Source organism: Bubalus bubalis, chromosome 2 (genome assembly GCF_019923935.1).
Source record: "Bubalus bubalis isolate 160015118507 breed Murrah chromosome 2, NDDB_SH_1, whole genome shotgun sequence".
Taxonomy (NCBI): domain Eukaryota; kingdom Metazoa; phylum Chordata; class Mammalia; order Artiodactyla; family Bovidae; genus Bubalus; species Bubalus bubalis.
This window is the reverse complement of record NC_059158.1, coordinates 96,778,820-96,804,090: the sequence shown is the minus strand read 5'-3', so window position 1 is coordinate 96,804,090 and position 25,271 is coordinate 96,778,820. Positions and strand designations below refer to the sequence as shown.

At 35.6% G+C, this 25,271-nt stretch overlaps 1 protein-coding gene across 8 annotated transcripts in view; it reads left to right on the top strand.

Moving 5' to 3' along the window:
- The window catches only part of RIF1 (replication timing regulatory factor 1), a 57,598-nt gene that overhangs the window by 12,265 nt on the left and 20,062 nt on the right, over positions 1-25,271 (top strand). For 7 of the 8 annotated variants that reach the window (XM_044935546.1, XM_025261643.2, XM_006052121.3 and 4 more), the window contains exons 9-21: positions 768-906; positions 2,892-3,043; positions 7,332-7,449; positions 8,185-8,355; positions 8,533-8,643; positions 9,304-9,366; positions 9,609-9,709; positions 11,129-11,215; positions 12,919-12,992; positions 13,183-13,363; positions 14,971-15,078; positions 15,419-15,568; positions 24,301-24,400. In XM_044935546.1, the coding sequence (XP_044791481.1) occupies positions 768-906; positions 2,892-3,043; positions 7,332-7,449; positions 8,185-8,355; positions 8,533-8,643; positions 9,304-9,366; positions 9,609-9,709; positions 11,129-11,215; positions 12,919-12,992; positions 13,183-13,363; positions 14,971-15,078; positions 15,419-15,568; positions 24,301-24,400 (1,555 nt within the window). The remainder of the gene's footprint in view (positions 1-767; positions 907-2,891; positions 3,044-7,331; positions 7,450-8,184; positions 8,356-8,532; positions 8,644-9,303; positions 9,367-9,608; positions 9,710-11,128; positions 11,216-12,918; positions 12,993-13,182; positions 13,364-14,970; positions 15,079-15,418; positions 15,569-24,300; positions 24,401-25,271) is intronic. The other variant, XM_006052119.3, reaches the window with a different exon arrangement.

Below are 25,271 nucleotides of genomic sequence, written 5' to 3'. Positions count from 1 at the left end.
AGTGTTGTAGTAGGCGTGGAAGTCAAGGGAGTTAAGTCTTCCAACTTCGTAATTTTTTTTTCCCAAAATTGTTTTGGCTAAAGGGGATTCTTTCATAATGAATTTTTGAGGGTAAGCTTTTATTTCTCAGTTGGAAAAGGACTTTGGAATTTTGATAGAAATTGCGTTGGACTTGTAGATTACTTTGGATAATATTGCTGTTACAATGATATTAAATCTTCCTATTCATGAACACGGAATGATTTTCCATTTATTTAGGTCTTTTCAAATTTCAACAGTACTTTGTAGCCTTTAGTTTAAGTCTTTCATCTCTGATTAAATGTATTTCTAAGTATTTAATTCTTTTAGGTGCTAATTCTTTTAGGTTATAAATGGAATTGCTTTCCTAATTTGCTTTTTAGATTGTTCATTGCTTTTGTGTAGAAACAACTGATTTTTGTGTGTTGGTCTAGTATTCTGTACAGAGAGCCTGGCGGGCTACAGTCGTAAAGGAGTCAAATGAGACTTAGTGACTAAACAACAGCTTGTACTCTGCAACATTGCTGAAAGTATTTTATTAGCTCTAGTGGCTTTCTTAACAGTTTTTGTGAATTTCTAAGCCAGTTTTTTATTTATATTCTGTTCAGATTATGTGTGGATTGTAATCACTTGTGACTGTTAATGTTCTATCCTGTGTATTTTTTATTGGAATACATTAGACGAATGTTAATAGTGCCTGTAATTGTTTCAGGCAAGTAAAAAACTTCTTAATGATTTTTCCTTTTTAGACCTTGCATCGAAGTGGGAGTTTCATTAATTCTCTATTACAGCTAGAAGAACTGGGATTTCGTAGTGGAGCACCCATGATTAAAAAAATAGCTTTTATTGCTTGGAAGAGTTTAATAGATAATTTTGCTTTAAATCCAGGTAAGTAATGTTTTAAGACTGATTTTTGTTATGAGTTTTACTTAAGCAAGATGAAAAAGCTCTTCTTTTTTTTTTTTGGACTTAATACTGAATATTTACCTATCATTGAGTATTTTAGGGGAATAAATTTGTAGCTAACAATAGAGTTTGTAAAGGTCAGGCATTATTGAAAATCATAGGTATAAAATTTACACTATTTCAAAAACTGAACAAAGTGACATGCCATTTGTGGTTTTCTTAGTACATTCCAGCACTTACTTGAGCATTTATGTACTTCTCAGTTATCATAATAGACCTCAGATGGTAAATAGTAACACTTTCAGAACGATTAAGTATTATCAAAAGTCACAAAGCCAGTAGACTACAGCAAACAGTTGTGATTGCTGTGGAATACGAGTATCAGTAACAGAGGAATTTTTTTTCAGGACCTTTAAGAATAGCACCTAATAGTGGGTTAACATTAATATATAGGAGTGATTCCTTTTGATGTTTCTTACCCTTATCTTGTTATTGTCCATTGAAAGTGTTTAATATACGTATGAGAAAGTATTTTTCCCATAAGTGAGAAGTATGAGTCTGCCTGTGTAACTGTAGTTAATCTTGGATGTAATTGATAGTTTATAAGATATGCTAAGAAATGTTGATTTCATCCTGTTTTCCCTTGCAAAGACTATTAATAATCCTTGTTCCCTTTGAAAATGTGCATTATTTGCATTAACTGCAACTACTTTTATTTGAAAATATTGGCAGGCATATATTTTAATTGGAAATGTCACCTTTGTTGATAAGCTCTCAGTGTGAGGTACTGTATTGTTGAGGATTAAATCTACTGAAATTGTGTATCTTTGAGTTAAAGAATAAAATGGGAGTGACTTGAAGATCAATAAAATGCTATCTGATTTGAAATAGGTCAAGATCTAGAGAGTCTGACTGATACTGTGTATTCATGAACTCATTAAGGAATCAGATGCTTGTCTTTCGCTTGTGGTTGTCAGTATGCTTTTGTTGCAGCCTATAGGAAGGAGGGAAGGCAGAAGGGGCAAAAATAAACTTCTTCCCAGAGAAATCAACAATCTATAAACAAAGTTTCAGAAATTCCACATACACTTCTGCTTAAATCTCACTGGGAGAGTGGCTAAATGGGAGACTAGATAAAGTAGTTCAAAAGTAGACACCTAATTCTAAATAATTGTGAATATTTAGATAATATATCCTAAGTCATTTTAACTGTTGGCACCAACAGTTAAAATGTTTGATAAAAGAGATAACTAGTAGATTTTTTGAGATTTCCCTAGTGGACTAGGAATTAAGACTTTGCCTTCCAATGCAAGAGATGCAGGTTTGATCCCTGGCGCGGAGCTAACATGCCACCTGCCTCGTGGCCAAAAAACAAACCCAAACATAGAAGCAGTGCTGTAAAAAAAAAAAAAAAATTCAATAAAAACTTAAAAAAAAACTAATAAAATTTTTAAATGACAGCCTTTTATGAGGTAAAAAATACGCTATATTTTGTGATCTGTAAAATGGGGATAATGAGAATACTCAAGCAGTTAAGAGTTACTGAACATTTTATCATTTAGGCTGGGCAGTTTGTTGTGAAGAACTGCCCTGTGTGTCAGTGGAAGTTCAGCAGCATTCCTAGATGCAGCCCACTAGATACCAGTAGCGCTCTCTATCCCTGCCTCCCAGTTGGAACAACCAAAAATACTGCAGACATTGCTGAATGGTGGGAAAATCAGCCCTGGCATAGGGTATCTAATAAATATAAATATTACTGTTTTTTTGTTTCTTTTAAATAAGTCTTATTAAGTATTGTGACCTAACTGTATGTCAGCATGAAAATTTTGGGGCGAATAGGAATAGCCACTGACTAAAGAATTTTTTAATTCTCTTGCTAAAGTAAAAGACTTATTGCATGCTGTCATTCTTAAAGTTTAATCTTTAGCTCTTCAGTGTTTTCACTTGGGTGTTTCTTTTCTTTTAAGAAATACTATGTAGTGCAAAAAGACTGAAGTTGTTGATGCAGCCTTTGAGTTCTATCCATGTGAGAACAGAAACTCTAGCGCTGACAAAACTAGAAGTCTGGTGGTATTTGTTGATGAGACTAGGACCTCATCTTCCTGCTAATTTTGAACAGGTAACATTACAAGTGTTGATTATGATACTTGATGTGTTTTTTTTAGTAGTATGTTCTTAAAATCCTACCAGTCTAACTTTCAGTGCTTAGCAGACCAGCGGACCATGTTACATATAAAAAATGTTTTTCACCCTGACACAGAACTTGAGGTCATTTTCCTTAAAGGATATTCTCCAGATGTCTGAAATGGGCCTCTACAGCCTTTTTAATCAGTAGACACTCATATGTCTGTCCTTACTCTAGAGGCATTATGAAAGATTTTTTAAAGGAATTGCATATGACTTGGAATATAATTGAGAGTAGAGTCAGCATTACTGAAATAGAAATCATGTGCTACACTGGGTAGATGATACAAAGTTGGAGTAATTCTAATTTTTAAATCTCTTTCTAGGCTATGTAGTGATAACCAATCATTTAATACCCTTGTAGCTTTTCATTGTTACACATGAGTTTATTCCTTTAGATTTTGATATCTTTGCTGGCATTTAAACTTGTTATTTTGTCTAAGTTAAAAAAGGGTAGCTGTGATAACTACTCTTATTTATTTTTAATTTATATTTTAATAATTTTATTTTTATTTTTGTGCTGGATTTTCGTTGCTTTACATGGGCTTTCTCTAGTTGCAACAAGGAGGGGCTACTCTTTGGTGTGTGGACTTTGCACTGCAGAGGCCTCTCATTGCAGAACACAGGCTCTAGACGAGTGGACTTCAGTAGTTGCAGCTCACGGGCTCTCGAGCCACAGGCTCAGTAATTGTGGTACATGGGCTCAGTTACTCCACAGCATGTGGAATCTGCCCGGACCAAGGATTGAACCCATGTCCCCTTCTTTGGGGACAGATTCTTATCCACTCTGCCACCAGGGAAGTCCTTAATTTATTTTTTATTAAAGTGTAGTTGATTTACATGTATTAGTTTCTGGTGTACAGCAAAGTGATTTAGTTACATATTTTTCATATTTTCCATTATTATAGGATACTGAATATATTTCCTTGTGCTCTACAGTAGGACCATGTAGTTTAGCCATCCTGTATTTAACAATTTGTATCTGCTAACCAAGTTCCCTGTGGAGTCCACCCCCACCTGCCCTCCCCCTTGACAAACGCAAGTCTGTTCTCTATGTCTGTGAGTCTGTTTTGAAAATAAGTTCATTTGTGTCATTTTATTTCCACATATAAGTGATACCATGTGGTATTTTTCTCTTTTTGACTTCACTTAATATGATAATCTGTTGGTCCATCCGTGTTGCTGCAGGTGCTATTATATTTCATTTTTTTTATGACTGAGTAGTAGTCTGTTGTATACATATACCATGTTTTTTAATGCATTCATCTGTTGATGAACATTTACATTGCTTCCATGTCCTAGCTATTTATTACATAGTGCTGCTGTGAACATAGGGGTGCATGTATCTTTTCAAAGTATAGAGTTTTGTCCAGATAGATGCCCAGAAATGGAGTTACTGGATCAGATGGCAACTCTATTCTTAGTTATTTGAGGAAATTTCATACTGTTTTCTATAGTGGCTGTACCAATTTACATTCCTACTGACATTGTAGGAGGGTTCCCTTTTCTCCACACCCTCCAACATTTGTTGTTTGTAGAGTTTTTAATGATGGCCATTCTGACTGATGTGAGGTGGTACCTCCTTATAGTTTTGATTTGAATTTCTCTAATGCAGTTAATGAAATTGAGCATCTTTTCATGTGCCTATAGGCATGGAAAAGTTTCTGTTTAGGTCTTCTGCCCATTTCGATTGGGTTTTCATTACTGAGTTGTGTGGGCTGTTCATACATTTTGGAAATTAAGCCCTTGTTGATTATATCACTTGCAGATATTTCCTCCCATTTGGTAGATTGTCTTTTCATTTTGTTATGCCTTCCTTTACTGGACTGAGTACATTTAATTAGGTCCCATTTGGGATTTTTTTTGCTTTTATTTCTATTGCCTTGGGAGACTGACCTAAGAAAACATTACTATAATTTATGTCAGCAAGTATTTTGCCTATGTTACTTTCTAGGAATTTTATGGTGTCCTGTCTTATATTTAAGTATTTAAGCCACATTGAATTTATTTTTGTGTATGGTGTAAGGGAGTGTTCTGCTGCTGCTGCTAAGTCGCTTCAGTCGTGTCTGACTCTGTGCGACCCCATAGACGGCAGCCCACCAGGCTCCCCTGTCCCTGGGATTCTCCAGGCAAGAACACTGGAGTGGGTTGCCATTTCCTTCTCCAGTGCGTGAAAGTGAGTCACTCAGTCGTATCCAACTCCTAGCGACTCCATGGACTACAGCCCACCAGGCCCCTCTGTCCATGGGATTTTCCAGGCAAGAGTACTGGAGTGGGGTGCCATTGCCTTCTCTGAGGGAGTGTTCTACTTCATTGATTTACATGCAGCTGTCCAACGTTCCCAACAGTACTTACTAAAGAGACTGTCTTCTCACCATTGTATGTTCTTTGCTTTGTCAAAGATTGACCACAAGGTTTATTTTTGGGCTGTCTGTTCTGTTCCATTGATCCATATATCTGTTCCTGTGCCAGTTATCACGCTGTTTTGATTACTGTAGCTTTGTAGTAGTCTGGGAAGGTTATACTCCTGTGTTATTTTTATCCTCAGGATTGCTTTGGCAATTCTGGGATGGTTCCATATGGCTAATTTAATAGCAATCCCATTAAATTGTTTTGGGTAGTATGGCTATTTTAACAATATTCTTTCAGTGCAAGAGCATGGGATATCTTCTCATTTCTTTTTTTTTTTTTTTTTGTCTTTATAATTTTTAATTATTTTTGACTGTATTGGTTCTTCATTACTTTGCTCAGGCTTTCTCTAGTTTTGAGGAGTGGTGGGTACTCTGTTGCGGTGCACGGGCTTCTCATTGTGGTGGCTTCTGTTGGCAGAGCACAGACCCTGGCGTGGGACTCGTTAGTTGGAGCACTTGAGCTCGAGAGCACAGGCTCAGTAATTGTGCACAGACTTTCCCGTTTCTTTAAATCATCTTCAGTTTCCTTTATTAATGTTTTGTAGTTCTCAGAATAAAAGAATTTTACCTCCTTGATCAAGAGTATTCCTAGGTATTTTTTTATGTGATTTTAAAAGGGATTTTTTACTTTCCATTTCTGATGATATTACTGAATAGAAGTGCAGCAGATTTCTGTGTGTTAACCTGGTATCGTGCATACCTTGCTGAATTCGTTTATCATTTCTTCCTCAAGTATACTTGGGCTTTTTTAGCAAGTTCTTTTTAAATGCTTAATTGCTTACTATATTGAAGTTTTTAAATTTGTTAAAGCATGGTCAGTTCAGTCGCTCAGTCGTGTCCAACCCTTTGCGACCCCATGAATTGCAGCATGCCAGGCCTGCCTGTCCATCACCAACTCCTGGGGTCCACCCAAACGCATGTCCATTGAGTCAGTGATGCTCTCCAACCATCTCATCCTCCATCATCCCCTTCTCCTCCTGCCCTCAATCTTTCCTGGCATCAGGGTCTTTTCAAATGAGTCAGTTCTTCGCATCAGGTGGCCAAAGTATTCGAGTTTCAGCTTAAAGCATGAACTAATTAAAATTGGACATTGATTGTTAGCATGTGATTGGGATCATAATTTTTCCAAATTCTACCATAATTAGTTCCTAGTTGGCTATGTGTGCTCAGTCATGTATGACTCTTTGACCCCATGGACTGTAACCCACCAGGCTCTTTCCATGGGTTGCCATTTCCTTTTCCAGGGGATCTTCCTGACCAAGGGATTGAACCCCCATCTCTTGCTTCTCCTTCATTGCCAGGAGGATTCTTTACCACTGCACCACTTGGGATGCCCTCCTTGTAGGCTAATCTTACCCAATTGTCCCATCCATTCCTTGGCATAATCTGCTTACTGGCTAGATTTGACAGGTCTTGGAATAATCTTAGAAATGAGCTTGAAGTTGTCTTAGTTCGTATTTTTTAAGGTGTTTTTTAAAAAAGCTTAAAATGGTCTATCTGCCAGTAACATTAAAACTCATGTATATGTTATTTGTAAAAGCTCTTTACGTGTATAATTTTCCATCTGGAATGTAGTACTGAAATTTATAAATAATATATATTTAGGGCAAATATGATTGTAATATGATTTTTCACTTTTCCAGATTTCAGTTTCTACCTTGTGTATCAAGGCTGATAAAATTTCAACATACTAAGACAATTGATACTGCTTCTTAAGGAAATTTAACTGTATTTTGTAAGACTTTTTTAAAAATGACATTTATGCAGTTTACAGATACAGTTCCCTGTCTCTTTTTTACTTAATTCCAATAGGTTTGTGTGCCTCTGATTCAAAGCACAATAAGCATTGATTCTAATGCTTCACCTCAAGGGAATTCATCTCGTGTAGCTACTACTCCAGGTTTAAGCCCTATGACCCCAATACACAAAGGTAAGAGGTAGAACTACTTGTTTTTTGTTTTTTTCTCCCTGTATTTTTTTTAAAAGACTTTGAATCAAGTTTTTGTTCCATATAATTTACATAAAATTAATCACATAATTTTGGCTCCCATATCACAAAATTGTTTTGTTTTCTGTATGAATTAGGACTTCCCTGGTGACTCAGGTGGTGAAAAATCCAATTACTGTCTACTGCTGTCATTGCATTATTATAGTTGGATAAGACAACTTTTTTCCATGACATTATGTGAAGTGCATTAGATCCTTAGGTTTGTTTTTAGAATCTTAAGAGTTATTATTAAAAGTAGCAGGTCTATTCTGAGTCAATATTTTTAGAAATGCCTGCATGTTAATATTTTAAGGGTATAGGTAAATGCCTGAGATTTATTTTCATTTAAATGGTGTATGACACTCATCTTCTGTGTGTGTAGGACTCTAATCTTGTTCTTCTTAACCTGGTATGTTTAATTTTGTTTTGGGGTTGTGACTTCCTCGACCAGGGATCGAACCTGCACTCTGCTGGGGTGCAGAGTCTAATCAGTTGGACCACTGGGGAAGTCCTTAGTAAGATTAGTATTAGGAACTCTGTTATGAGCTTTAAACAAAAACTCTTCAACTTTTATTTGAGAAACACATTATTTAGTCTTAAAGGTACATTGCATTGAAATGAAGTAAAATACATTTGAGTAACTAATCATGCATAACTTAGCTGTTTTGTTTTTTGAAGGTGCTTCTCCATATGGAACTCCTGTAACCCCTCGGATGAACTTGAATTCAAATTTTGGAATGGCCACAATCCCCTCTATACAACTTTTGAGGCTTGAAATGTTGCTTCATTTTTTGTTGGGTCCAGAAGTCGTGAGTTTTGCTAAGCAAAACAAACTTATACTGAGCCTAGGTATTTAATTTTTTTAAAAATAATTTCAATTATTAAAACAATTCTGAACACTGTAATTGGGGTGAAGAAATTTTATGTCTTTTAATAGAAAACATAGCAGACCACCTAACATTTTATATTGGGAAATTTATTTCATAAAGCTTTGGTTTTGAATAACTTTTTTTTTTTCTCTTTTAGAACCACTTGAACATCCATTAATCAGCAGCTCTTCTTTTTTCTCCAAACACTCAAATACACTTATCACTGCTGTTCATGATAGCTTTGTTGCAGTTGGAAAAGATGCTTCTGGTGAATATTTAAGAGAAGATTTTTATTGCTTAAACTTGTGTTTAAAAATAAAATAAATATTTATATGGTGCCACTTGCTTCTAGATTGTTCTACAAGAGGTTTATATATAATTGGTTTAATCCTAATAGTAACCTTATTCTGTATTAGCCCATTTTGCAGATAAGGGATTGTGTTGTACAGAGAAGTAAGTAACTTGTGCCTGGTTACGTAGTAAGTGATAGAGCTATGATTCAAACCTGGGCTTTGTGATTTTAGTATCTATACCTAAACCTCCTGTGTTCTAAAGCCTATCAAATAATGACACATTTCAAAAATAAGATAGTTTGCTATTTAACTTGCTGGAAGATTTTTTTCTAGTGGCTTTCGGATATCCTTCTGAATCTTGTTTTTTCCTTGTATCAAAAATAAAAAGTGTTCAATAACAGAAAATATGGTTGATAGAAGAAAATTACCCAGAGTGTTAGTCCATTTGAAAACATATTTCTCTAAACAGAAATGAGGTGATAGTATATTATAAACTGAATTAAAAGGTTGACTATTACAAGGAGAATTGTATTTCAAAGTATTTCTCAGTTTATTTCAGTAGTATAAGCATAAAAGGGGGAGCCTTTGTAGTTATATATACTTCATTCTAAAGTACCTTTTATTTTGTTTGGCAGATGTAGTTATTAATGCTATTTGGAAGGAGTTAATTAGCTTGGTGAAGTCAGTTATTGAATCAGGTAAGCACTGTAATGATTAAGACTTTTATAGCAGCCAGTGAATTTTTTGGCTTTCATATATAAAATTTATTTTGAAATCACTTAAAGTATTGTATCTTCTAGACTTCTATTTAATCAAATTATTTTTTAAAAATTACTTTTTAATAGCTCTCTGAGTATATATTTTTACTCCTGAATTTACTGTATTTTCACTCCTAAAGATACATCTTTAGAACTATAACCCTTCTTGTGCTTTTGGATAGGTAACAAAAAAGAGAGACCAGGTTCTGAAGTTTTGACTCTCTTATTAAAATCTTTGGAAAGCATAGTGAATTCAGAAGTATTTCCTGTATTGAAAACACTGGTAAGTACAATACCTGTATGCTGGAATTTTAAAACCATACTCTGAAATTGAATTTTATTTTGAAGGTACTAGCACAGATCAAGATTTGGGAAGACATTTTATATCAAGTATTTATCAGCAATTTAGCACTGAAATAAATGCTGTCCCATTGGTTTTGCAGTCATTTGAAACCTTAATAAAGTAAATGAAGACAATGGCAACTCTCATCACATCTTCCAATATGATGAGAAAAAGCATAGGCTGTACAGAGAAAATGAGATAAGTGTGAAACTTGAACTGAAGAAACTCAGATGAACACTAATTTTGTAACAAGATTGCTGGGCTCCACTAATTGTTACTTTGTACATTTGAAAAAATACCTAGTAATAATCTTGTAGAGCTTTTGCATTTTAACTGTGACCGATATAATAGAGAAAAGAAAGCAAATTGGGAATACTTTTTGTAATAATGAGTTTCGCAAAATAATCTGCAGATGGAACAAATCATACCCTTACATAAACTTGGAGTCTGTTTCCTTTATGTGCATGACAGTGATATCTGCTGTGACAGTAGAGGATAGTGGTTAATAGCCAGGCTCTAGTATGAGGTTGAACCTCAGCCTAACTATTGACTGAGTGAACTTGGATACTTTATCTATTCCCTTGCCTCTCTATAAAGAAGAGATGTAGTAGTAGTTTATAATTAAATGAGTTGATAAATGCAGAGCACGGTGGGCTGGAACAAAATAAATGTGTCTATGAATGCATAATTATCATTAGTTTCTGTTGAAAATGAGAGTATATGAAACCATTTTCACTAATTTTTGTCATGTCACTGTTATATACTTCAGGTTAATACTTGCGTATTAATACATTTGGATGGCAGTTTGATAGGCTCTGTCACATTTGAGAGATGTGTCTTAGATCCAGCTTTTAGTTAGAAGTCCTTTGAATATTGGCTTCTGGCACTAGTGAGTATGTAATTGATTGCAGAATTTCTTTTTGTAGTATAAAAAATAGCCTCTAGGGCCATTAGTTTTTAAAAAATTTGAATAAGCTATGCATATTCATTTATCAGTTAAGAATATGTCTGTAGACTGAAAACTGTTTCAGTCAGGTGAAGAAAGTTCAAAGTATCTCATAGTATAATATCAATAATGTCATAAAAGAATAGATACATGACAGCCAGCTCAGGAAGTTATGTTCTCTATGTACTTTATATGGAAAATTAGGTCTAAAAAAAACTCCAGACTGACAGCATTGATTATTCCTGGAAATAAGGAAGGACCTTTTTATTTTATTTTTTGTATTTCTGTACTTGAATGTTTTAAGCTAATAAGAATGTGTTTACATTAATGACTGAACATTACTTATAATAAATTGTTACAACTATAGTGAATACTAATGACTAATGTACAGTAAAACCTTTTGTCTTTCTTAGGTTCTCATGGAAATTACAATTAAAGGACTTCCTCAGAAAGTATTAGGTTCTCCAGCATATCAGGTTGCTAATATGGATATTCTTAATGCAAGTATCTTAGATGTAATGATATGATTAAATTAGCCAAAAATCCATGTTTTTTTAAGTTAGAGACACTTAGATTGCAAAGTTCGAAAAGAATTGAATTTCAATATACTGATTATATTAAAGGAAAAAAATCATAGACAAAGTATAGGTGTGGCTCAGAAATAATTACAAGTTCAGTTCCAAACCACTGCTAAGAAAGTGAATATCAGAATAAAGCAAGTCACATGAAATTTTTGGTTACCTAGGGTATGTAAAAGTTATGTTTACACTATATTATAGTCTACTGAGTGTAAGTAAATAGCATTATGGCTTAAAAAAACAATGTACATACCTTAATTTAAAAGTACTTCATTGCTAAAATTGTTGCTTAATCATTTGAGCCTTCACTGAGTCATAATCTTTTACTGCTTGGGGGTCTCGCCTCTGTATTGATGGCTGCTGACTGATCAGAATGATGGTTGCTGAAAAGGTTGGGGTGGCCATGGCAATTTCTTAAGACAACAGTGATGTTTTCTGTGATTGATTCTTTCATAAATGATTTCTCTGTAGCATATAATGCTGTTGGATAGTGTTTTACCCACAGTAGAACTTCTTTCAGAATTGGAGCTAGTTCTGTCAAATATTGATGCTGCTTTATCAGTTAAGTTTATCTGGTTGTCATTTCAACAGTCTTCACAACATCTTCACGAGGAGTAGATTCCGTCTTAAGAAACCATTTTCTTTCGTCATCCATAAGGAGCAATTCCACATCTGTTTATATTTTATCTTAAAATTGCGACAATTCAATCACGTTTTCAGGCTCCACTCCTAATTCTAGTTCTTTGCTATTTCTACCACATCTGTAGTTACTTCCCCTGGTCTTGACTTTAAGCATGCCTTCACTATTAAGTTTAATCATTTCTAGCTTTTGGTTGAAAGTGAGAGATGTGCAGCTCCTTTCACGTCAATGTTTAGAGGCCACTTGAGCGTTGTTAATTAGTCTAAATTTAATATTGTGTCTCAGGGAATGCGGAGGCCAGAGGAGAGGGAAGGAGACAAAATAATAGCTGGTCCATTGAGCAGTCAGGACATATACTAAGTTTGAAAAATCGTGAAAATTACCCAAAATGTGACAAAGTAAACAAATACTATTTAGAAAAAGGGTTCCAGTAGACTTGTTTAAAACAAGGTTGCCACAAACCTTCAATATGTAAAATATGCCATATCTGCAAAGCACAATACAATGAAGTGTGCTTGTGAGGCATTAAATAATGGCATATTAATGGAACTATTTTCCTGGATTAAAGGGTTCTAGAATAAAAGGTTTCTCTTCGCTTTTATGTAAATGTAGTTTTGGTTATTACTGTTACAAGTTTTGGAAGCTTTGTAACACTGGCTTAGTTATAGTGAAATATATTTAATATCTGCTGGATGGTAGGTATTGTTGATCCAGCAAGTTTTAAGTCAGTGTTTATATCTGGAATCTTTTAATATTCTTCAATTGCTTGACTAGATGGAACAGCTATAATTAAAATAAAGAACTTGATTTTTGTGTGTAGTTTATGGAAGTACATTTGCTATCATTTTTGTTGTATCCTAAGTAATTTCAAAATTCCTCAAACTTAAAAGGGTCATATTTCAAATAATTGTAGAAAACAAGTGTAACAAGAAGAGTGTACTGTTGGTAACAAGAAGATTGATTGCCATCTCCCATCTTTCTTCAGGGAACCCCTGCTTTGTTCTTAGTTCAGTTAATTTTCAATAATAATCTATTGGAATGTGGTGTGGAAGACGAAAGGTAATTTTAAACAAACTATTTTGTTTATTTTGGAAAGTTTGTTGAATGATATTCTTTTGAGTTCGACTATTATAAATTTTTTTAAAAATTAAAAAAGTTGAGATTCATTTTTGGGGTAACTTTGCTATAATGTAATTTATTTTTACAAAAAGAACAGTTAATGCATAGTTCAAAATTTTTTTTCCATCAGGTTTTTTCTCAACCTGGAAACACTTGTGGGCTGTGTTCTTTCTGGTCCAACTTCACCACTAGCTTTCAGTGACTCTGTCTTAAATGTTGTCAATCAAAATGCAAAGCAGTTGGCCAACAAGGAGCATCTTTGGAGAATGTGGAGTATTATAGTCACCCCATTAACAGAATTGATTAATCAGGTATGATATAAGTCAGCTGCATGTTTTCTCTCAAGTTTAGTACCTTGCCTTTTTTTTCTTTCTTTGTTATATAGTGCATGAGTATATGAATAGAAATTTGTATTTGAATGGTAGATATTACATATTTTATCTGTGGGATTGGTTCATTTTCTGTTCTTTAAATTACTTGATTTCTTTTCGTTGTGTTTCTGCCTTATTCAAAAAAGTGTAACTTAATGGGGACTAAATAGTCCATTTTCTCTTATGATTAGAAAGCCAGAAGGCTCACATGATAGATATGGATTTCCCTGTTTATATCTTGGATTCTTGCATTTGTGCTGTGGGGAATAATATGAATGTCTTGACTAAACTATATATTCTTAGATTTTTATGGCAAATCATGTTGGTGAACACCTCAAAGCCATATAGTAGTTCCTAAACCTCTAATTCTTGAGTTGACTGACCTTTACATTTAAATACTTAAAAAAGTGATAATATTGGCAAGGTATGGAGCTCAAGTTCTGTCACTGTTAATAGTTCATTAGCAGCTTTATCAATCTTGAATGGAATTATTCTTTGTGAAATAGTCTGTTATTACTTACAAATGGAGTGAGGACTCTGAAGAATTATGTGATTATACAGTAGTCCTTATTTTAGCTACTTGAGCCAACACTCCATTAAACATATTCCTTTGGAAGAACAAGATTTATGTTCCTAAATGGTTTCCTACAGTTTGAGGTCTGTTAGAGGCCATTTTTGGAGAAGGCAATGGCAGCCCACTCCAGTACTCTTGCCTGGAAAATCCCATGGGCGGAGGAGCCTGGTGGGCTGCAGTCCATGGGGTCGCAAAGAGTCGTACACGATTGAGTGACTTCACTTTCACTTTTCACTTTCATGCATTGGAGAAGGAAATGGCAAGCCACTCCAGTGTTCTTGCCTGGAGAATTCCAGGGACGGAGGAGCCTGGTGGCCTGCCGTCTATGGGGTCACACAGAGTCAAACACGACTGAAGCGACTTAGCAGCAGCAGCAGAGGCCATTTTTATAAGTCCTTGCTTGAGTCTTACCTTCTACGTATAGTAAAAGATTGTGGAATCACCTCTGGGATTCTTTTTTAGGACTTAAAACACAGTATATTGTTTCCCAGGGTTGCTTGAGAGACTACCACAAACTGGTGGCTTAAATCAACAGGAACTTATTTTTTAAAGCTCTTGGGGCCGGAATTTCAATAGTAAGATGTTGGCAGATTTGGTTTCTTCTGGGGCTGTAAAAGAGAGTGTGTTCCATGCTTCTCTTAGCTTCCAGCAATTGTTGATGTTGTGAATCCATCACTCCAATCTCAGCCTATCGTCACATGGCGTTCTTCCAAGTATCTTCTATTAAACTTCCTCTTTTATAAGGACACCAGTTATTGGATTAGAGCGTGCCTTAAGTCAGCATGACTTCTTTATTGCATGATTACATCTGCAAGGACCCTAATTTCAAAGATTACAGAGGTTAGGAGTTCACCATCTGTTTTAACATCTCGACATTGGGGAACATGATTCTTACTACATGTGGTAAGATGTCACTATTTAGGACTAGAATTAGATGGTGATTTGTCTAACTTCATTAATTTTCTTTTTTCAGACCAATGAAGTGAATCAAGGGGATGCCTTAGAACATAATTTTAGTGCTATCTATGGTGCACTGATTTTGCCAATAAACCATATTTTTCCAGCACAAAAAATTCCAATGGTAAGGCAAATTTTTACTTGAGGAATTGGCGGTTTTTAAATATTATGTTACTCTTTGTAATGAACTTCTATAAGACTTTCTTATGACTTATAATCAGCTTAGGAGAAAGGAAAGTGGTGAAGAGAGTGAAGTTCCTCTTCACCTTTGTTAATTGCTGGTATTGTGGTATTATTACAGTTCTTCGGTTAGAGCTCTGGGAACGTGGGCAGACTTATTACCCTGTGCTAGTCTCTTCTGACACCTTAAGTGTTACTGTGTTTTTAAAATGTTAAAGATGTATTCTATTAAGTTATTTGATATATAGATACACATTTTCTAAATTTTTTTTTATTATTGTTAGGTCACCATGAAGACCTTACTTAAAACTTGGTCAGAATTATATAGAGCATTTGCTCGCTGTGCAGCTTTGGTGGCAACTGCGGAAGAGAATTTATGCTGTGAGGAACTTTGTTCCAAGATAATGTCCAGTTTGGAAGATGAAGGCCTTTCAGTGAGTTTATTCTGATACCGACCTTTTTTGTATTTAAAGTAAATTCTTTTCAAGTAAATAGAGATAATGTTTATGAACTATCATTAACTAATGCTTTTAGTTTATAAGTAATGAAGTTAAGGTATAAAACAGGTAACAGCTTTGTGAGACAATTTTGTGTCATTGGACTCTAAGGTCCATGTATCAGGACCACTTGATGGTGATGTGCTTTTACTACTCTGGTGTGCCTTTGCCATTCTAGATGAACAGTACAAGGACTTTGACATCCTATATCTTGTTTTTTTCATACCTGTTAGCTTTTTTGTTTAAATCTTTTAATTAAAAGATAATTGCTCTACGATACAGTGTTGGTTTCTGCCACACTCAACATGAATCAGCCATAGGTATACATAGGTCTTTTCCCTCTTGAATTTCCTGAGTCATTCAGCAAATTCCCACTGGCTATCTAATTTACATATGATAGTGTATATGTTGGGCTTCCCAGGTGGTGCTAGTGGTAAAGAACCTGCCTGCTAGTGCATGTAATGTAAGAAACGTGGTTTGATTCCTGGGTCAGGAAGATCTCTGGGAGGAGGACACGGCAACCCACTCCAGTATTCTTGCCTGAAAAATCCCATGGACAGAGCCTGGCGGGCCTAGACTGTTCATAGGGTTGTAAAGAGTTGCACACAAGTAAAGCGACTTAGCACAATATATATGTTTTCATGGTATTCTCTCCATTCATCCCACATTCTCCTTCCCCACACCCTTGTCCATAAATCTGTTCTCTACATCTGCATCTCCATTACTGCCCTGCAAATAGCTTCATCAGTACCATCTTCTAGATTCCAAGTATATGCATTAATGTATGATATTTGTTTTTCTGTTTCTAACTTACTTCACTCTGTATAATAGGCTCTGGGTTCATCCACCACATTAGAACTGACTCAAATATGTTCCTTTTTATGGCTGAGTAGTACTCTATTGTATATATGTACCACAGCTTTATCCATTCATTTGTCTATGGACATCTAGTTTGCTTCTGTTTCCTAGCTATTGTAAATAGTGCTGCAATGAGAACATTGGGTTACATGTGTCTTTTTGATTTTGGTTTCCTCAGGGTATATGCCTAGTAGTGGGATTGCCTGGGTCATATGGTAGTTTTATTCCTAGTTTTCTTTTTGGCCATACGTGTGGCCCGCGCCCCCATCCTGAACCCGCCCCCACCTCCCTCCCCACCCTGTCCCTCTAGGTTGTCCCAGAGCACCAGCTTTGGGTGCCCTGCTTCATACATCAAACTCACATGGGTCATCTGTTTTGCATATGGTAGTGTATATATTTCATTGTTACTCTCTCAGATCATCCAATCATTGCCTTCTGCTGAGTCCAAAAGTCTCTTCTTTACATCTGTGTTGTCTTTGCTGCCATGAAAGTAGAATTGTCGATACTGTCTTTCTAAATTTCATATATATGTGTTAATATAGAATGTTTTTTTGCTCTTTCTGACTTCACTCTGTATAGTAGGCTCCAGGTTCGTCGTCCTCATTAGAACAGACTCAAATGCGTTCCTTTTTATAACTGAGTAATACTCCATTGTGTCTGTATACCACAACTTTCTTATCCATTCATCTGCCAAAGGACTCTAGGTTGCTCTTTCAATTCTGATTTCCTCAGAATATATGCCCAGCAGTAGCATTGCTGGATCGTGCGGCAGTTCTGTTCCCAGGTTTTTGAGCAGTCTCCACACTGTTCTCCACAGTGGCTGTCCCGGTTTGCATTTGCACCAGCAGTGTAAGAGGGTTTCCTCTTCTCCAGACCCTCTCCAGCATCTATTGTTCGTAGACTTTCTGATGATGGCGGGTCTGATCTGTGTGCAGTGATGTCTCATGGTGGTTTTGATTTGCATTTCTCTAATAATGAGTGATGTTGAGTATCTTTCATGTATTTATTAGCCATCTGTATGTCTTCTTTGAAAAAATGTCTGTTTAGGTCTTTTGCCCACTTTCTGATTGGGTTCATTTTTTTTGGTATTGGGCTGCTTGTGTATTTTGGAGATTAATTATTTGCCAGTTGTATATGCTGTTATTTTCTCCCATTCTGAGGACTGTCTTTTCACCTTGCTTACAGTTTTCCTGCAAAAGCTTTTAAGTTTAATTAGGTCCCATTTGTTTATTTTTGTTTTTATTTCTGTTTCTCTGGGAGGTGGGTCATAGAAGATCTTGCTGTGATTTATGTTATCAAGTGTTATGCCTTTGTTTTCCTCTAAGAGTTTTAGAGTTTGTGGTGTTACATTTAGGTCTTTAATCCATTTTGAATTTATTTTTGTGTGGTATTAGAAAATGTTCTAGTGTCATTCTTTTACATGCAGTTGATCAGTTTTCCCAGCACCGCTTGTTGAAGAGATTGTCTTTTCTCCATTGTACACTTTTGCCTCCTTTGTCAAAGGCTTCCCTGGTGGCTCAGACGGTAAAGCGTCTGCCTGCAGTGCGAGAGACCCAAGTTCGATCCCTGGGTTGGAAAGATCCCCTGGAGAAGGAAATGACAACCCACTCCAGTACTCTTGCCTGGAAAATCCCATGGACTGAGAGGCTCCTCAGAGCCTGGTAGGCTACAGTCCATGGAGTCGCAAAGAGTCGGACATGACTGAGCGACTTCACTTTTGTCAAAGGTATGGTGTCCATAGGTGTATCGGTTTATCTCCAGACTTTCTGTTTTGTTCCATTGATGTGTATTTCTGTCTTTGTGCCAGTACTATACTGTAGCTTTGTAGTATAGTCTGAAGTTAGGAAGGTTGATTCCTCCAGCTCCATTCTTCTTCCTAGAGGATTGCTTTGGATATTCAGGGTCTTTTGTGTCTCCATATAAATTGTGAAATTTTTTTGTTTAAAAAAAAAATTGAATTTAATCTATAGATTGCTCTGGGTAGTATATTCATTTTCACTATATTGAGTCTTCCAATCTAAGAACATGGTATATTTCTCCATCTGTTTGTGTCATCTTTGATTTCTTTCATCAGTGTTTTATAGTTTTCTGTATACAGGTTTTTTGTTTAAGTTAATTTATTCCCAAGTATTTTATTCTTTTTGTTGCAGTGGTGAGTGGTGGTGTTTCCTTAATGTCTTTTTCTGATTTTTCATTGTAAGCATATAGGGATGCAAGGGATTTCTATGTATTAATTTTATATCCTGTGACTTTACTATATTTGTGGATTAGCTCTAGTAATTTTCTGGTGGCATCTTTAAGGTTTTCTATGTAGAGGATCATGTCATCTGCAAATAGTTTTACTACTACTTTTACAGTCTGAATTCCTTTTATTTCTTCTCTGATTGCTGTGGCTAGGACTTCCAAAACTATTGAATAGTAGTGGTTAGAGTGGGCACCCTTGTCTTATTCCTGATTTTAGAGTAAAAGCTTTCCTTTTTTTCACCATTGAGGATAATGCTTGCTGTGGGTTTGTCATATCTGGCTTTTATAATGTTGAGGTGTGTTCCTTCTGTGCCTGTTTTCTAGAGAGTTTTTATCATAAATGGGTTTGAATTTTTTCAAAGGCTTTCTCTGCATCTATAGAAATAATCACGTGGTTTTTATCTTTCAATTTATTAATATGGTGTATCACATTGATTTTGCAAATATTGAAGAATCCTTGTATCTCTGGAATAAAGCCTGCTTGGTCATGATGTATGATCCTTTTAATATGTTGTTGGATTCTGTTTGCTCGAATTTTGTTGATTTTTGCATCTGTGTTTATCAGTGATACCAGCCTGTAGTTTTCTGGGTTTTGTGTGGCATCTTTTGTTTGGTATCAGGGTGATGGTGGCCTCATAGAATGAGTTTGGGAGTTTTCCTTCCTCTGCAATTTTCTGGAAGAGTTTGAGTAGGATAGGTGTTAGCTCTTCTCTAAATTTTTGGTAGAATTAACCTGTGAAGCCATCTGGTCCTGGGCTTTTGTTTGTTGGAAGATACGGTTTCGATTTCTGTGCTTGTGATTTGTTTAAATTTTTTATTTGTTCCTGGTTCAGTTTTGGAAGGTTATACTTTTCTAAGAATTTGTCCATTTCTTCCATGTTGTGCATTTTATGGGCATATAGTTGCTCATAGTAGTGTCTTAGGTTCCTTTGTATTTCTGTGTTGTAATTTCTCCATTTTCGTTTCTAATTTTATTGATTTGAGATTTTTTTCCTTTTTGTCTTGATGAGTATGGCTAATGGCTTATCTATTTTATTTTCTCAAAGAACCAGCATTTAGTTTTATTGATCTTTGCTATAGTCTCCTTTTTTTTTTTTTTCCCATTTATTTCTGCTCTGAATTTTATGATATCTTTCCTTCTACTAACTGGGTTTGTTGTTGTTGTTGTTGTTCTTTTTCTAGTTGCTTTTAGGGTAAAGTTAAGTTGTTGATTTGATGTTTCTCTGGTTTCCTGAGGTAGCCTTTGTATTGCTATGAACTTCCCACTTAGCACTTTAACTGAATCCCATAGATTTGGGATTGTTGTGTTTTCATTATCATTTGTTTCTATGCCTGTTTTGATTTCCTTAGTGATCCTTATTAAGTGTGTTATTTAGCCTCCATGTTTGTGTTTTTTACATTTTTTTCCTGGTAATTGATAGTCTAATCTTACAGCATTGTTATCAGAAAAAAATGCTTGAAATTATTCACTTTTTAGAAATTTACCAGGGCTTGATTTGTGGTCCAGGATGTGGCCTGTCCTGGAGGATGTTCCATGTGCAGTGAGAAGAAGTATGTATCACAGCTTCTTTATCCATTCATCTGTCTATGGACATCTAGTTTGCTTCTTTGTACTAGCTAATGTAAATAGTGCTACAGTAAACACTGGGGTTCAGTTCAGTCTCTCAGTCGTGTCTGATTCTTTGTGACCCCATGGACCACAGCACACTGCACCCTGTCCATCACCAACTCCTGGAGTTCACTCAAACTCATGTCCATTGAGTTGGTGATGCCATCCACCCATCTCATCCTCTGTCATCCCCTTCTCCTCCTGCCTTCAATCTTTCCCAGCATCAGGGTCTTTTCAGATGAGTCAGTTCTTTGCATTAGGTGGCCAAGTATTGGAGTTTCAGCTTCAGTACCAGTCCTTCCAGTGAATATTCAGGCCTGATTTCCTTTAGGATGGACTGGTTGGATCTCCTTGCAGTCCAAGGGATTCTCAAGAGTCTTCTCCAACACCACAGTTCAAAAGCATCAATTCTTCGGCGCTCGAGTTGCTTTATGGTCCAATTCTCACAACATTGGGGTAGATGTGACTTTTTTAGTTTTGGTTTCCTCAAGATATAGGACTAGTAGTGGGTTTGCTGGGTCATAATGATAGTTTTATTCCTAGTTTTTTAAGGAGTCTCCATATTGTCTTCCATAGTGACTGTATCAATTTACATTCCCACCAACAGTTTAAGAAGCTTCCCATTTCACTCCACCCTCTCCAGCATTTATTGTTTGTGGAGTTTTTGGTGATGGCCATTCTTACTCATGTGAGGTGATACCTCATTGTAGTTTTGATTTTCATTTCTCTAATAATGAGCAGTGTTGAGGATCTTTTCATGTGTTTATTAGCCATCCATATGTTTTCTTTGGAGAAATGTCTGTTTAGGTCTTTTCCCCACTTTTTGATTGGGTTTTTCTGGTGTTGAGTTGTATGAGCTGGTTGTATACTTTGGAAATTCTTTGTCAGTTGTTTCATTTGCTATTGTTTTCACCCATTCTGAGTGTTGTCTTTTCATCTTGTTGATAGTTTCCTTTGCTGTGCAAAAGCTTTTAAGTTTAATTATGTCTCACTTGTTTGTTTTTATTTCCATTACTTTGGGAGGTGGGTCATAGAGGATCTTGCTGTGATTTATTTGTCTTACAGTGTTCTGCCTATGTTTTCCTCTATGAGTTTTATAGTTTCTGCTCTTACATCTCAGTTCAGTTCAGTTCAGTCGCTCCGTTGTGTCCGACTCTTTGCGACCCCATGAATCGCAGCACACCAGGCCTCCCTGTCCATCACCAACTCCCGCAGTTCACTCAGACTCACGTCCATTGAGTCGGTGATGCCATCCAGCCATCTCATCCTCTGTCATCCCCTTCTCCTCCTGCCCCCAATCCCTCCCAGCATCAGTCTTTTCCAATGAGTCAACTCTTCACATGAGGTGGCCAAAGTACTGGAGTTTCAGCTTTAGCATCATTCCTTCCAAAGAAATCCCAGGGTTGATCTCCTTCATAATGGGTCTTTCGTTTAGGTCTTTAATATACATATTAGCTTTTTAAAGTCTGTCCTTTGGAAGTTTGTGATCTTAAAAATGTAGGTTCCAATTCACACCTTTCCTTTACTCTATAAAAAGAATAACTGGCGTCAGCAGTTTGATATGTATCATTCTAGAATAAACCAATAAGTTACATATTTATATGCACATATATATGTGAATACAGTGTTCTTCCCAGTTGAAATTTATTTTATTTATTACTCTGAAGTGTGCCATTTTTTTTATTTGAAAAGATTTCTAGTCCTTGATAGTGGTTACCCTGCTGAGAAGAATAGAGATAGTTATAATGTGTCAGTTCTGATTATGGACTTTTGATATCATAGTATTTGGCAGAGTGGCTTTAAAAGTGTGCTGTTACTGGCCACAGAGACAGTGAACTTGTTGAATGTTTTTGTGATTTTTAGGGAAAAGCTTGACCCTTGGTTTTTGCCTTTAAATTCTTGTCTTGGATGGACTTAATTTTGTTCTCTTCTGAAGAAATTTAGAATCTTCCTGAATTTCATAAAATACCCTGTTGGGATTTTGCTTGGCATGATTGGTTATATTGCATTCAGAGATTAATTTGGAAAATAATTTCTATCTTTATAACATTGAGTTTTTCTGTTCAGAAATATTTTTTTTAGTTCTAAACTGAACCTAGCTTGCTTGATTTGGGGGGTTTTATAGTTGTTTTATCTAGTATAAATGGTCTCTTCCCTGCCTGTACTTGGTTACTACTGGCATATATGAAATCTCTTGTCAATATACATTTCTGTATATTAAACCAATTTTGTGTCCTTGAGATTCTCTTCTTGGTCACAGTGAAATTCTTTTAAAACATTGTAGATTAGTGTTTTAAGATTTTTTGCAGATACCTTCATTTGTGAGATTGGAGTTCCTCATTGTCCAATTTTTATATTGTAGTAATGATAAACATGTGACTAATAACATCTTGTCAAATATATAACCAATTAGTTACAAGTTTTAGGTTCCAGAAAATTTTTTATCACAGCTCTGAAGTTATAGGCTCATTTGTTCCCTTTTCTGTAAAGTTTTTCATTTTCTACAAAATACACATCTAAGACTTGTTATTTTTGTTACTGCTGCTGTTGCAAATTCATCATTTGATACTAATTTTATTATTATCAACCTGTTTTTTAGTTTAAGTTTAGGATTTTCTTTTTACCTTTGGAATTTAGACATTTCACCAAGGTTGTGTCTTGAGGCATCTTTTAAAATCGTTCTGTTAAGTACTTGGTGGATCCTTTCAGTTTAAGGAGCTGTGCCTTCATCTGAGGAAAAAGTGCTGAGGTCTTCAGGTGTCATCCTCTGTGTCTCTTCTTTCTCTGTATCTCTCTGTGTTTTGCTTTATTTCTGGTCCTGCTTTCTGGGAACTTGATATTTCTGTGTCTATCTTTCGGTTTAAATGCTGAAGTGTTTTATAATTTTAATTTTACATTTAATGTTTTTAAGTGAATATGATTTCTTCTTACCTTTGAGAGTATTTTATTTTCTTGTGTTTCTGTTATTGCCTCTTTCCTTGTTGATTAGTTCTGTTCATATTTAACCCAGGAGAGAACTCCTGTTTATCTGGCTTTGATAGCGAATTGTAGTTATAAGGAAGCTTTGCCTTGTAATTGTGATCAAAATTGAAGCATCTAGATCTTTCATGTCTTTTCTGTATGGGTGTGTAGATTGTCATTTGGACTGAACCTTCCATGTGGTATTCATAGGTTAACAGGCCAGCAGGGCTCTCCCTTCCCCTTCTTGGTTCTTAACATCCACTGAGGAAGGTTGTCTTTGGCAGACCTGCGAATTAGTCCAGTTAATTGGAGAAGTGAACGGTATTGGAGAATAAAGGAAGGGCAAATGTATAGAACTGTAATTTCAGTAGTCTTTTACCCATATGGTTTTTCTAATAACGATCAGATCTTTTTCTCAGAACCCTCCCTGTGTCTTGTTACTCAGTTTCTTCTATGAAAGCTCACTGTGTGTTTTTGTTTTGTTTTGAGATGTTCTTGACTGGTGGTACTGGGATTTCCTTTGTTCTGTTTCATTTGAATCTGAGGAAGGAGATGGAAAGAACATCAGGGAGCTTAGCAACTTTTTTATGTTTGGTTTTTCTGGGTTTAGTGAACACTTCCATTTCAGTATTGAGGGAAAAAAAGGTATAGTATTGAATACTTGGCACACAGCAGATATCTGGGAAATAGTCATAACCATATAGTTAATTGGAGAAGGAAATGGCAACCCACTCAAGTGTTCCTGCCTGTAGAATTCCGTGGGTGGAGGAGCCTGGCAGACTGCAATCCATGGGGTCACAAAGAGTTGAACACGACTAAGGACTAACACACACACACATATAGTTAATGTGTCTTAAATGACATAAACTATGGTGTGTGTTACTATATGTCATACATGGGAGTTAAAGTGTTATATTTTTTATTCATGCTTACAAGTTTTATAAACCATGCCATTAGTTAAAAGGTTGTCATGCAATACCTAACTGTTCTTTTCCAGAATTTATTGTTCTTGGATAGGATCACTCATATTATTACTGTAATGGTTGATTGCATCGACTTTTCACCATATAATATTAAATATCAACCCAAAACTAAATGTAAGTATTTTATTCATTCAGTATAAACAAGGCTGTCTGAACTGTATCAGGGCAAATCCTAATAGCTTTTCCCATCTAATTTTACCTACTTTTAATGTTATATAACCATGTTATTTTGCTAGTTCACATGCTTGCTCTCTTTCCCTCTCTCCATGTATCTCTCTCACCCACCCCTGCAATGTATAACTCCTTTTTATGATGCAGAAACAAATTTTGTCCTATGTAGAGATTGCCTAATAATACAGATGATTTTACTTACTCCATCTGGTTACAAGGGATTATCTGGACAAAAAGCTTGAACTTAGTTAAAATGTTCTTATTTGATAGCCTTATCTGAAATGATCATTGAATTGATGTTAAATTGCATAGAAAATCATGGCAGTGGTTAATTGGTTATGGTTTTATAGGAAATGTAAAATGACTCTAAAAGTGTAACACAGTTTTTACTGTATAAAATTTGACAATTGAAATCTTAAATCTTATTTTCATAACTATATGCCTTGATTAATTCTAAATTATATTATGAGCTGTTAATGTACTAATTGGTTCTTTGAAATTATATATTTTCTACCAGTGATTATATATGATCATACTGAATAGAAAAGAACCTTCTAGTTACAAAAAGTATTTTGTTTAAAGGTTACTTTTCCTGTTTAAAGAGTGGGAACATACTCAATTTTCCTTGAATAAGATCTTTCTTTGCATTAGTGTAAAGATTTCTAGAACATAAAATATTTGCAGGGCTTTTTGGGGTGGGGGTAGTTTTTTGGTGTTTCATTTTTACAGTAATACAGAGAAACTTGTTTGGTAATTAAAGCATCCCAGCCTCAAGCCACAGAAATAGATTTTTTCTTTAGTCTCAGTCCCCTTT